The sequence below is a fragment of the Chelonia mydas genome, chromosome 1, assembly GCF_015237465.2.
Source record: "Chelonia mydas isolate rCheMyd1 chromosome 1, rCheMyd1.pri.v2, whole genome shotgun sequence".
Lineage (NCBI taxonomy): Eukaryota > Metazoa > Chordata > Testudines > Cheloniidae > Chelonia > Chelonia mydas.
Window position 1 is genome coordinate 100,850,968 of NC_057849.1, and position 14,102 is coordinate 100,865,069.

Consider the following 14,102-nt stretch of genomic DNA (forward strand, 5'->3'; position numbering starts at 1 on the left):
CATACTGGACCTCTTGGTAGCAACCCCATTCCAGCTACCGCTCAGGTTGGACCTGTTGCCCAGAATCACGCAGTCTTTTGCACCCCAACCTGGCGACTACATCCGAAGGCTTGGCTGCTGCGTGGTTAAATGTGCAGGAGCAGCAGTGCTTGGCTGAGGTTCAGCACATTCTGTTGGGGCTTAGCAAGGCATCCACCAGAGTGAGCTACATGACCAAGTGGAAACAGTACACCTGTTGGATTGTAGACAAAGGTGTTTGTCCCGAGAGGGCTTCGCTGCAGCTTATTCTGCACTACCTCCTGCATCTCAGGCTCCAGGACTTGTCCCTCTCATCAGTCAAGGTCCATCTAGTGGCCGTCTCGGCCTTCCACCCGCCATTGCCAGGTAGGCCTGTTTTTGCTCAGGATATCACTGCCAGATTCCTTAAGGGCCTGGAGCTCCTTTACCCGCATGTCAGGGACCCCGTCCCTCCTTGAGACTTGAATCTGGTGCTCTCTCAGCTTATAGGTCCTCCGTTCGAGCCCCTCATTTCCTGTTCTGTCCTCCTCTCCTGGAAGGTCGCGTTTCTGGTTGCAGTGACGTTGACCCACCAGATATCCGAGATTCAGGCACTCAGCTCGGAGCCACCGTACATGGTCTTCTACAAGGACAAGATCCAGCTAAGGCTGCACCTGGCTTTTTTTCCTAACATAGTCTCTATTTCATTTGAGCCAGGATGCTTACTTACCAGTCTTCTTTCCGAAGCCACATAAATCAGAAGAGGTGCGCAGGCTACATGCCCTGGACGACAGGAGGGCTCTGGCCTCCTATGTGGATGGGACCAAATCATTCCGTTAAGTCATTGCAGTTCATAGTGGTGGCCAACAGCATGAAAGGTTGCCTGGTATCCCCTCAAAGAATTCTTTCTTGTGCTACAACCAAGCGAAGGTGCTGCCCCCAGCAGTCGTCACCACCCACTCTACCAGGGCGCAGGCTTCTTCGGCAGCCCTTCTGGCCCATGTGCCTATTCAGGACATCTGTAAAGCGGCCACCTGGTCTTCTGCCAACACTTCTATGTCCCACTATGCACTGACCCAGCAGGCCTGGGACGATGCTGGCTTCAGTAGAGCAGTACTGCAAGCTGCTAAGCTGTGAACTCCAAGCCCACCTCCGTGGATACTGCTTGTGAGTCACCTACAATGGAATGGACGTGAGCAAGCCCTCAAAGAAGAAAAAACTGTTGTTCTTCGAGATGAGTTGCTCAAGTCCATTCCATTTCCCACCCTTCTGCCCCTCTGTCAGAGTTGCCATCAAGAAGGAACTGAGGGGGTGCAGGGCCGGCAGCACCTCATATACCGCCACATGGGAGTGCCACTCCAGGGGGCGCAACAGCTGGCCCTACGGATACTGCTAAGGCAGAAATCTCTGACAACTGTGCACGTGGGCGTGCGCACACCTACAATGGAATGGACACGAGCAACACATCTCGAAGAACAACAGTTACTAAAGGTAGGCAACCATTTTTTTTTTTTTTTCATGTTGCTCCAGGTACATGGTGCTGTGCATAATATGCTTTTGACCCAGATAGCTGGTACATTCAGTAGTACTCCCACGTATTCTAGTTAGAGCTCTTATTTCAAAAGAAACACATGAAAGAGAAAAATGTGTGGTCACTGGATACACGTAAGAACATAAGTGTAGAATATAAGATCTCACTCTAATCCCTGCAGTGCCTCACTAGACATCTGCTCCAGTTGATTACACTGTTTACTACTACTTTGTTGTCCTTCAGCTAATTTTCAATCCATGTTACTTACTCCTATCGAAAACAGGTTTTGATTAAAATTTTGAGACAATATCAGATGCCTAATAAAAATGCAGATATCACACCTATTACATTCCCATCATCCAAAAGTTTTGTAATGATATCGAAAAAAGCAATTGAGTCTGTCTGCTTACTTTGTCATGCATTTACATGGGAAAATAAATTACTATCAAAATGCTGCTTACAATTTTTATTTTGTATTTCATATTGAAGAAAAACTTAGTGTGTTTACTCTTCTGTGTTATCTGCTCTTTTACGTTAACCAATGTAGTGACTACAGTCTTTCTATTACATTGCAATTTTTACAGTATGACTTAATTTGGTGCATGCATAGATACTGCAGCTGGAGGTTTCTTTTTATGCCATGGAAAACTTCTGTGCTTATGAACTTGTAGTATCTTACCGTACTTCACATATTACTACTAATAAATTTATACAGTGGTCTCCAAAGATATTGCATGAGCTTGCAATATCTATCACTCTGGTGACATGTCAGCTGGGAAAACTAGATTTTTATTGGTTGCAAATAGGGATGGGGAAAAAATTGCATCCCAGATTGAAGTAACTAGTTTTTTTTTAAAGTCTTTTTGCCATATCCCTGTAGTTGTACTGGTGTATCACTTCTATAAGAAATTAAAATAGGATATTTACTATGGATATATATATAGTGGATTGTATCCAAGGTGAAAGACTTAGGTTAGCACGAGCTCTAATTTCTGTAACAGTAAAGTAGTATGGAGAATCTACCAAAATCTTCATAGTTGATTGTTAGGCTGTTAAGGAATTAGTTTTATTTGACATCTCTGTGGTGGACAGGTGTGTTCACCTGGACGTTTTATGTGTAATGTTGATAAGGTACTAAAAGCTCGGTGTTATAAATAAATTATTGACCCTCTTAATCAACAAAGCCTCTGGTTTTCATATCTTAGCAATCAAATTCTCATGATGAATATACTAAGCAAAAACCGAAGCCTGTTTCTTCATGCTTATCTGTTTTCATTGCTTGTTTATAATTATGTACATGTGTGTCTACACCATCCACTGTTTTTGTTTGTGCTTGTTATGCAATCAGTTTAACACTTGCTGGGATTAATATCCCACAATCTGACATTACATTTTGTTCCATGGGCTTAAAAAAAACTTGACTGTTTGTTTATCATTTATTTACAGTACTGTGTATTTAGGCAGTTGTTGAAAAATCTGAAATAGCTTATAAATGTGATCCAGTGTACAGCTGTTTGAGTAATGAGATTTCTGAATCCTCATAAAGTGTTCTGAAGTTTTGTGATAGTGAGAAACACTTGCTCTTATTTTACAATTAAAACACGAGGACAGTAACTGCTGTGACTCATCTGTGTTCATCAACATAAGAATAAATTTGAAACAGTCTGTTTGGTAAAATGTTTAACTTTGACTTGTCTGCTTTAAATTGTTTTTATCTGAACAATGCTAGTTTTAATATGGTGGTAGATTTCTAACTTTTTTTTAATTTGTTTACATACTGTAGGTTTTAACATTTGCCTATAAGCATGCATTGGCAAATAAAATGTATGGAAGAGGTCTCAAATTTGCCACAAAACTTGCAGAAGAGAAGCCAACCAAGGAAAACTTGAAAAATTGTATACAGGTAAGGGGTAGTCAATAAATCCATTTAATTACAGAGAGGCATTGTTATGTATGCTGAAGAATCTCTTAATATTAGGAGATGTAAATGTATGTTCATTTTATATACTGCTTAAGAGATTGAGTTTCAGAAAACTTTCACTGCGGTTCTGGAACAGAACGTACTGGATAGGCTTTTGATCCAGGAATATTCAAATCTGAAACACTTTTACCTCCCCCCAAATTCACCAGGGGTTCTGATTGGACTTAATGAATTTATCTGGCACCAGTTAGTCAGGGGATTAAGCTCACTAGCTCAAAGGTATGCAAAAAAGATAGGGGGGAGGGGCACTTGTGAGGTCCAAAGGCAATATCCAGAATCTCAGAGGCTGGAGGACTGGGCAGCAGGAGGGTGCTGGGATTCCTATTTGGGCGTGCTCCCTGGACGTCTCATGGGAATTCCATCTTTTATATCTGCCTCTTAGCTTCCCCCCATCCAGGTGCTGAAAGGAAGAAAGGGCTTGTCTCTTCTTCTCTCATTCCAGAGCCCTCCCTTCAATAACCCCTTCCCAGGCCGTTGCAAAATTGGGGTGGGGGGGAGGGAGGGAGGGAAGGGAGACCTCTTTCTTTCCCCTGAGCTATTCTTACTTGGTGGATACTCAGTTAATAACTCCACCACTGCCTCTGCTCAAAGCTTTCCCAAGCAGCAGTATAAAACTAAGGGTTCTCCTTAACAGTTTCAAGGAGCACTTTGAAAAGGTATTTATTAATTCCTTCAGTCGCTTAGCAAAGCTCATAGCAATGGCAAGTTGTCTGAGCTGTGGGTCCTCCTCACCTTTGGAAATCAGGCCACTTTTATTTAAGATCCTAGATATAGATTTATGAGCCTAACTTTACTTTCTCAGGTTTTAAAGTTAAAGCCAGTTTTTAAATTGAGGCCAAAATGTTTTAAGTGGCTTGTTCATTTTACCACTGTATCTAGATTAAGAAATTGTTATTGAAAAACATACTAGTGCCATGACTACTCTCTAGACTTGCACATGAATTTCACTGTTTTATTCTGAAGTACTTAAAGTTGAACAGCACAGAGAAAATGTGGGCATTTTGCTTACCTAAAGTTAAATTATCTATACAGTTATTCAAAACGGGTATAAGGGAAAAAAAATCTCCAAGTTTACTGGGATTCTTGTGCTGCTTAAGACAACATTTTGTTCACTAAAGCTAAAATACCAGTTTTCAAAAACTAAAACCATTCTATATGAAAGTTTAGAGCTCCAAAAAGTAATATATTGACATTATGCTTCTGACAATGAACCTCTTTAACATGGCACTTTTAGATTAAGAAAGAATGAGAGAAGATATCAAAGTGTCAAAAGTATCATCTAATTTTTCTGCTTATCAATTATTGTTTTCTAGTTAATGAAGTTACTTGGATGGACGCATTGTGCATCTTTCTCTGAAAACTGGCTTCCTGTCATGTATCCACCTGATTATTGCGTGTTTTGAAATACCAACAGTTGTAAACATACAGAGATGGTTTTATACTGACAGGATAGGAAAGATAAGTTTTACCTTTTAATTAGAACGCATGTCTTCATCAGATACTGAATGCTGATTATTAAATTGTGTATATTTATCAGAAAGGCACCGTGGTGTGGCTTAATACCTGTTAACCTGACTCCTGACATCAGGGAGTTTACTTAGTGTGCATCTCATTGCTGGCAATGGATGTGCCAGAATTGCCAGCACCAAGGATTTGGAATTGGGTTGGAAAAGATTTCTTGCATGCATGTTAGGTTCTTAACTGTTCATTTTAACTGCAAACCGGTAAAAGCTCTGTATTTTTTACAATGAACAGGGTTTTAACATGTTTAATCTTAATTTCTTTTTCAATTGTATGAAGGCCTTAAAGCTACACCAGAGTAGCTAAAATTTTATTTATTAGACTATAAAGTAATGGAACTCCATTACCTGTACTGTTTGCAAGGGTTTACATTATGATTTTTTTTAAACAACAACAACCTTTCAAATGGTCTCTGTGTGTATCTCAGAACTGCTGATACATAGGTGCTCTTGTAAATCTTCGTCTTTGAGATATTTCAGGCAAAATTTCAAAAATCCATGTGAAGTTGAGTATTGATACATGTATAAAAGTGCCAGACAGTTAATCAGGTATTGTAAAGCTATACATACAAATGTTTAATAATGTTTAAAAAATGTAAAACACAGAGTAAATGTGCAAAATTGAAGATAAAAAACCACCCTGTGCACTCTGATACTTTAAAGGATTTTTTAATTAATAAAACAAATAATGAAGCTGAAAACTGTCTCTTTTTTTTTAAGAGTACATAAACATAACGTGTTAAAGCAGACAGCTTTAGGAATAATATAGAAATGCAATGTAAACAGGATATAAAGGTATAGCTAGATCTAATAGTTTATTTGAAATTTTGAAACTTTACCTTCTGGTTGTGTTTTGTTACTGCTGACCCTCTGGCAGCAGTAAATTGGTTTCTTTGAGTAAATCATGTGTATATAAGCTTGCGACAAATCAGACAGTTAAGTAGTGTCCTGATATTATTATTATCCATGTATTGAAGTGCAAAATTCAAAGACTCAGGGACAGGTGTATGGCCATTAATGCACTCCGTGTGCATTATGTACTAAAAACTAGAAGCTCATAAACTTTGAGGGGCATCAAAACTGTGACTGTATTGTTTTCGCTTAATTCTCTTTTACTGTGGCTTTAAACAGCTTGATATTTGATTCTGGAAATTCTGCTAGAAGTGTAACGATTAATATATTGCCAAGTTTCTCTAAAAATTCAAAATCTGTGCTGAATCTGAATTTATTTGCCCACAATAATACTGTCCCTGGCTGACATAAATATGCCATTGTTGTTAGCAATGGATCCAGAGATGTATGGTGGTAGACAACATCACTTGCCAAAATAAAATCATAATGGTGAGTTGATTTAGGGAAGTCTTCATTGAGGTCTTCTCCCCACACCAGCTTCCTCACTTCAGGTCGGTGTATATTCATGTTTTGTGTATTTCTTGAAATATTCCATTTGAGATTTTCAAGTACTTCAGGCAGATCAGTAGCTGTAACATAAGCTCCTAAAGAGAATGTGCAAATGATTAGTGTATATATTTTTTTTCTATAAATCTTCCTGTTTTCCCCCCAAATATCAATTTTGAATATGTTGTTGGCTCTCTGGTCATCATTCAGTCAATAAACAGACCGCCGCCCACCCATTTCCTGGATTGGGGTAACTCTTAAGTCTTATTTTGGGGCATGTCTCCACGGCCCCAAGTGTTCCGTGTGGATGCTACAGGTGCAAATTAAAAGGCTCCCAGGTCACTGTAATCCTCTTCAAACTGGGGACCTTTTAGTCTGTACCCACAGCATCCACTCGGGGGCGCTAAGGTGCAGCGCTTTGTTGCGCACTTCTGTTTGCGCTCCTGTAGTGCAAACTGCAGAGCAGTGTAGATAAGCCCTACAGAATTTTGAGAGCCAAAGTCATAACTGCTCGTTAAGTTTTAATTTTCGTTATAATTTCACTGACTACAGTGTCAAAGAATTTGTTTAGCTGACACCTCACAATTGATATATTTGAAGATGAGGAGGTGGAATTTAATCAGAATTTACCAACCTAGTATGCTAGCCACAATGGACACCAGTCCTGTTCCAGCACCAATTTCAAGTACCTTTTTGTCTTTTAGGTTGATCTCTTGTTGATTTGATTCCAGGTACTGAGATAAAGCCAATGCCTAAGAACAGTTAAAATATAGCCATAAAAAGCATTAATTTGCTAATGGCCATGCAGCAGTTCATTAAATCATTGAAAACATTTTTCTAGTAAGTTTTTTACTTGTAGACTGAACGTATTCAAGTATATAGCACAAAAGCAAATTAGGAAAAAGGAACAAGATTAGTCAACAAGATTATAAACAAATTATTAGGCAAGTAAAAACAACCAAACAGCTTCTTTTTATATGGGTTTCCCTAGAAATATAGAAATCTATACACCACACGTTTTTGTTGACCTCTAAGTTACTGTAGGCACTGAGCATAGTCAGTCTGGAGAAGGAGAGATTTTACTGTACGAGTACAAAAGTGATATTATAAAGACAGCTAATTGTTCTCACTTTGTGAAGATAAAGTAAGGGCTCAAGTTACAGCAGCGGGTTTCACGAAAAACTCAGAATAATTTGGCAATAGAACATGTTGCAAAGAAGTCTACGAAGTCACTGTCACTCTAGATATTCAGATCTAGACTTGACTCCCACCTAGTGATATTGCAGGCATCATGAAATAATTCCAGTCACTTTATAGAGAGGGAAAAGACAAATGGTACCTTTCAGTTCAAGTGACAGAGTTCTGTCCTGGAACCATATCAGTAAAACAGTCAACAGTTGGCTGCTTTCTTAGCAATCACAGCTAAGGTCAAAGAGCAGATAGGGTTGGTGACTGAACTACCTCTTTGTTTCCTCCATCACAACCCCGTATTACATCTCACCTAATCACAGAGTTTTGTAACACGATGCTGAGGTATTGGTTACCAGCTCATCATGGGTGAGTGCCGCTAATGAATCACCAGCACTGTTTGTGCAGTATCTACCTTTTCTTTGGAGTTCTCCCATCCATGTACTGACACCTGACTAATTTGAGATCTGATGAAATTGCAGTTCATAATAAGACTTAAGACAGACATTTTCCCCCTTCTCCCTTGTGCTATCTTGAGATGGAATCTGTCATTTTCTGTGAGGTTTTATATGATAGCTAGACTGACAAGCTTTTTAGAGTTGAAATCCAGTCCTTGTCCGTCTTCATAATAAATAGTGTAAATAAGTTTGAAATATTTTCCTCATGTCTCTGTCACTATAATACTTTTTATCTTGAGAAGGCCACTTTACACATAAGACAAAATTATCCAAATCTCATTACACATGAAGTACGGTTTGTTTTTTAATTCAATAATGGGATAAGCAGGGACCAGTAGAATGTTTCCTCATCACTAAAAATATTAATTTAATCTACATGACTTTTTGAGAGTCTCAATTTAAATCTTGCAGAGATCAATATCTTGCTTAGAAAAACAACAAGGAGGCTGGTGGCACCTTAAAGACTAACAGATTTATTTGGGCATAAGCTTTTCGATGCATCTGAAGAAGTGGTGTTTTACCCACAAAAGCTTATGCCCAAATAAATCTGTTAGTCTTTAAGGTGCCACCAGCCTCCTTGTTGTTTTTGTGGATACAGACTAACACAGCTACCCCCTGATATCTTGCTTGGAGTTCCTTTGGTCTTCTGAGGAATTACTTTCCTTCTTTCTAATTAAAGTATCCATCTCTGCAGGACTTAGTTTCCCAGAACCAGATGATCAGCAAGGTCAAGTCACTACAAAATTGACAAATATAATCTGTATTCATCAACTGGAAGCGAGGAGTACCACCCTTCGTATAGACACAATGCAAATAAAGGCCTAAAAAAGAATCTCACCATAGCCTTCAACATTTGATGTATATTTAAGGTGTACACAACCAAATGGGCTTAGCGGACAATGCCTTTCAACTAAGCAGAGTGACCTTTCAGCAGCAAACTTTCATACAATCAGATGTGTGGTCCCAGTGCGCAATCTCCTAATTATTCACTAGTGTACTCTCTCTGCCAAACTCTCTCTGCATCTCTGCCATCATCTCTGAAGTAAAAAAAAAATCCTAAAAATAAACTGAGAAGAAGGTAAGTGTCATTCTCACAATACCAAAGAGAACTTTATTTTCAAACTTGAGAGATTACTCTTACATGCAGATCGTCAACAGATTGAATCCCCTTGCCTGTGAGTCTCTACCCCCAAAACCCAAACTCTCTAAACCTGACAGACTGTGTGGTGAAAGGTATTTCCTCATCAAAACAGGTCCTGGGGAGTCAAGATGCTCTTATCCCTCCAGACTGTTTCTGAAAGTATAGTCTTATGATCTGGGGAAAGAATTCTATAGTGTATTAGGAGCATTGAGCCTATCGTGCTAGAATCCCATCCGTATTGCTGTTTCATCAAGATGCCTTCTGAAGAATCTTGACATCTCAGTCCTGGAAAGTGTACTAATAAGTCCTTCCTAGCATTTTGCTTTTATGTTGCCAGATTCCTAAAGGCACTCTAGATAGCTAGACCACTTATGACGCAATATTCTCACTGGTCTTCAGACTCATCTTAAGTTCATCAAGTCCCTGCTTTGTCTCCATTGAAACTTGCTTTTCCAGAAGCTAGCTGTGAAAGAAATTAAATGAGTAGCCAAAATAGCTATTTTTTCCCTGCAAGAATTTTTCTGCCTTTCCTATGATAAAGTATAAACACCACCTTTCTCTGTATTTTAAAACGCTTTCACAAGTTCTAAGAGAGTCTTACACTCTTTTCCCAAACCACAAAAGAAAGGAAAAAATCCTGTGGCATAAAATAAATCTTGACTTCCCTGTAGTTCTCTATCTCAAATGAACTGAGCAAGTTAGAAAGGTCTCAGCAGCTGATTGCCTTCCAATAAAATTGTGAAGGAGCCAAATTCTCTAAATCTTCCATAGCATGGTGGATCAAATGCTGCATGAGGGGAACACAGGTGGTGCTGATTGGACAGTACCTGTGAGCAATGAGGCACACTTCCTGGTTCCTAGGTAATATCCTGGGTAGAAAGGGCTTAGTCTACATACAGTCAATTAAATAGACCTTCAAGCCTCTACACTGACTCATTTTGGGATGAGATTGCTCTACTCTGCTCTAAATAAATTTCCATTCCCTGTAAAATGCTGCATGCTGGGTCTTTTCAATGTTGTTTTCTTCTCTGTTCTCCCCTGTCTGTATTGCTAGATGCTTACTTCCCTACAGTGATTGATCTGTCTGGAGACATTGAGAGAACACAACGCTTTTTCCCAATTTTCCTTTCTTTGACTTAATGTCTGTACCCATGCTCATTTATATGCTCATTTGTTCACATTTATTTTATAATGAGTTTAACTTGCTACTTGATTACAATACATAGGTAAAACTTACACCGGGCCATACTATAGCTCCGAAGTGGTCTAATGATTCTTGAATAGTAATCTGGTGGTCTGCATAACAATAATGCTCCTTGTCAAAATAGGGAGAAACTGTAGGAATCCACTTCTGCAATATTTTAAGAATTCTTGGTGATTCTGTGGGAGAAAAGATCAGTATTATTTGGTCAATATGAATATATACGTGCATTTTGTTGCGTAGCTGGGAAAAGAAAATTTACAAGACTTAGTTTGTGGTCAAGACAATGAGTTTGCAGCCTTTTCTGAAAAAGTTGCTTTTGTTCTTGGTCTCTAGTGAGCTGATCATGTGCACCATGGTTCACTGGGTTGCCAGACCTGGATCCCAAATGTGAGTGGGCCTGCTGTCAATCAAAGTGAAGGAGAAAAACCTTCCTTTCCCATAAGTCATGGAGCAACATAGGTTGATTGGTGAGGAATTTTAGGACTCTATTTTGGCATACATTTTTCTGTCATCATGTTGAGACTTAGGTATCTCAGGTCAGAGGTTGCAAGTCATGCTAATACCATATCTAAATGAGGCTATTCGGAGATTGTTAGGTTGCAGGTGTAACTGTACAATTGTGAACAGGATAGCAGACTAACATTGATTCTGGCAGAAATACTCTGGGTTCTTTAACCACAGATAGTTGGGACCTCTATTTTTGTATCTTCCAAAAGTCAGCATCGCCAGTAGTACGGCGTTCCCTGTTACCAGGTGTTTCATTGTTTCAAGTAGGGATAAAGAGGACAGTGTCATCTTCTGAAACTCTGCATTTTCCTATCTTAACCCAGCGGTTCCATCATGTCTCATTCGATCTGTCAAGCGCACAGCCCAGCATAGAGTAGCTGCAGATTATTGCCCTGTTAAAGTGCCTTTCCTCCTAATTTCATCCTTAATGACACTGAAAAATGAACTCTACCTCTACTCTACCAGATCACCTCTGATGATACTGGAATATGACAAGAACAAACCTCTTGTAGTCGTAAGACAAAAACCAGAAAACTATAGTACAGGATTCCAAGGCCAAAAGGGACTGTTGTGATCATCTAGTCTAACTTCCTGTATCACACAGGCCATAGAACTTCCCCAAAATAGTTCCTAGAGCATATCTTTGGGAAAACATCCATCTTATAAATTGCCAGTGATGGAGACTCCACCACAACCGTTGGTAAATTGTTCCAGTGATTAATTACTCTCACTGTTAAAAATGTATGCCTCATTTCCAGTCTGAATTTGTCTAGCTTCAGCTTTCAGCCGTTGGGTCGTGTTATACCGGGGGGGGGCAAACTGTGGCCTTGGGCCAGATCCAGCCTGCCAGCTGTTTTAATCCAGCCCTCGAGCTCCTGCTGGGAAGTGGGGTCTGGGTCTGGTCCAGCTCCCACACGCCAGCCGGGGAGCAGGGTCGGGGGCCTCTCCACATGGCTGCCGGAAGCAGCAGCATGGCCCCTCTCCGGCTCCTACGCGTAGGGGCAGACAGGGGACTGCGCTACGCACACTGCCCCCACCCCAAGCGCTGCCCCTGCAGCTCCCATTAGAGGTAAGCACCACCCGGAGCCTGCACCCCAGAGCCTCTCCCTGCATCCCAACCCCCTGCTGCATCCCTGATCCCCCTCCCGGTCTCCGAACCCCTTGGTCCCAGCCCAGAGCGCCCTGCTGCACCCCCAAACTCCTCATCCCCAGACCCACCCCAGAGCCTGCACCCCTAGCTGGAGCCCTCACCCCCGTCCCAGCGTGGAGCCCCCTCCTGCACTCTGAACTCATTTCTAGCCCCACCCTGGAGCCCATACCCCCAACCAGAGCCCACACCCCAACCCCAATTTTGTGAGCATTCATGGCTGCCATAAAATTTCTATTCCCAGATGTGGCCCTCGAGCCAAAAAGTTTGCTCACCCCTGTGTTATAGCTGTCTCTGCTAGATGGAAGAGTCCATTATTAAATATTTGTTCCCTGTGTAAGTACTTAGTGACTAATCAAGTCAGCCCTTAACCTTCTCTTCGTCAAGCTAAATAGATGGAACTCTTTGAGCTTCTTACTAGATGTCATGTTTTCTAATCCTTTTAATCATTCCCATGGCTATTCTCTGAACTGCGTCCAATTTGTCCATATCCTCTTGGATTGTGGGCACCAGAAACTGGACATACTATTCCAGCAACGGTCGCACCAGTGCCAAATAAAGGGATCAAATAACCTCTCTCCTCCTCATGATTCCCTTGTTTATGCATCCAAGAATCACACTAGGAGCTCATGTTCAGCTGATTATCCACCACTCCTCCCAAATCTTTTTCGGAATCTCAGCTTCCCAGGATGAAGCCCCCCATCCTGTATGTATGGCTGATATTCTTTGTTCCTAGATGTATGCATTTAGTTGTATTAAAATCCATATGGTTTTAATACGGCTTGTTCCCAGCTTACCAAGCAACCCAGATGGCTCTGTATCAGGGACCTGACCTCTTCATTATTTACCATGCCCCCTACTTTTGTGTCACATGCAAACTTTGAGTGATGATTTTTCATTTTCTTCCAGGTCATTGATGATGATAGTAAATAGTGTAACGCCAAGAACTGTCTGGAACAGAAGTAGAGTGTCATGGTTTCTTCCGCAAAACAGAGCAAAATATTCCTATTTTCCAGTGGTCAGTTTTAAATGTTGCTTTGTGTTTTAGCTAGTCGCAGTTTTGGGAGTGATTAAAAAAAGGTTTGAGGGCAATCTGCTAATAGGCTGTGGGCCAGGTTTTTAAAAGAGCTCAGCCTGCAACAACTCCCATTGTTCTCAATGATAATCCAGCCATTTCAATTAGATGCCTAAATAAGAGCAGAGCTCTTTTCAAAATCTGCCTCAGTGGTGGGAGTTGAGCGCTTCTATAAATCTGGCCCTGTAAGAAAAAAAATTACATTTAAGAAACAAACAAAAAACTGAAGTGAGAGTAGTCCTATCAAGAATGAAAATAGGATATTTGGGTGACCTTTTGGGTACCTAGGAAAATCCAGTATTCTACAACTTGCTGGCATGCCATAGCTTTTATTATTAAGTAGCAACCTGAACTGGATTCTGCTGTTGCTGTAGAATAGTCAGGGCAATCAGACCCATCCTGACATTCAGACTGTTGTTCATTGAGGTCCTTCTCTTCACTTGGGCAGTCCATTGCTCTTTGAATTTCGTTGGGGAGTGGCAAGTGCTGGGTGGAGATCATAGCAGGAATGCTGAAGAGGGAGGAGAAACAAAAAACTGTAAAGGAACGAGGTACTCTGTTTACTATATAACAACTTAGTTATGTAGCTCCTTTCAATTGATGGATCGCAAAGTGCTTTACCAATCCTATATCTAGCATACACACACACACTGAAGAATCTTTGATAGTACAGTGGGAATTTAAGCAGGTAGAGTGCAATAACCAGAGGTCAGATCTGGCCAGATACAAGGGCTAACATTCCTATTCCTGTGAAAAATGCCATGAGAACTCTCACTGACCATGCAGACGGGGCTTCTATTTTAACCCCTCTGTGGTAGCAGTTTGTGTCTTGTAGCATAGAGGGGAAGTGGTTTTGTACTGATTCGGAAGGAGGAGTGCTATCAAGTGAATCACTTCCTGAAGAACCTCAGTTTTCCTTTGAGGTCTCCCATCCATCCAGCTACCAATTAGGTCT

At 40.7% G+C, this 14,102-nt stretch overlaps 2 protein-coding genes across 3 annotated transcripts in view; one reads left to right on the forward strand and one right to left on the reverse strand.

The window, feature by feature from the left end:
* The window catches only part of TPP2 (tripeptidyl peptidase 2), an 80,680-nt gene extending 74,950 nt beyond the window's left edge, over positions 1-5,730 (forward strand). For both annotated transcript variants that reach the window (XM_007066240.4, XM_037896460.2), the window contains 2 exons: positions 3,312-3,431; positions 4,823-5,730. In XM_007066240.4, coding sequence (XP_007066302.2) covers positions 3,312-3,431; positions 4,823-4,912 — 210 coding nt within the window. In that variant the 3' untranslated portion in view covers positions 4,913-5,730. The remainder of the gene's footprint in view (positions 1-3,311; positions 3,432-4,822) is intronic.
* A 57-nt stretch (positions 5,731-5,787) lies between these two features.
* On the reverse strand, positions 5,788-13,648 carry METTL21C (methyltransferase 21C, AARS1 lysine). Its single transcript, XM_027828529.3, has 4 exons — positions 13,495-13,648; positions 10,452-10,594; positions 7,062-7,179; positions 5,788-6,525 (listed from the first exon to the last, which is right to left on the reverse strand). The coding sequence occupies exons 1-4, from the start codon at positions 13,646-13,648 to the stop codon at positions 6,131-6,133; spliced, it is 810 nt and encodes a 269-aa protein (XP_027684330.3). The 3' UTR covers positions 5,788-6,130.
* Positions 13,649-14,102: the final 454 nt, after the last annotated feature.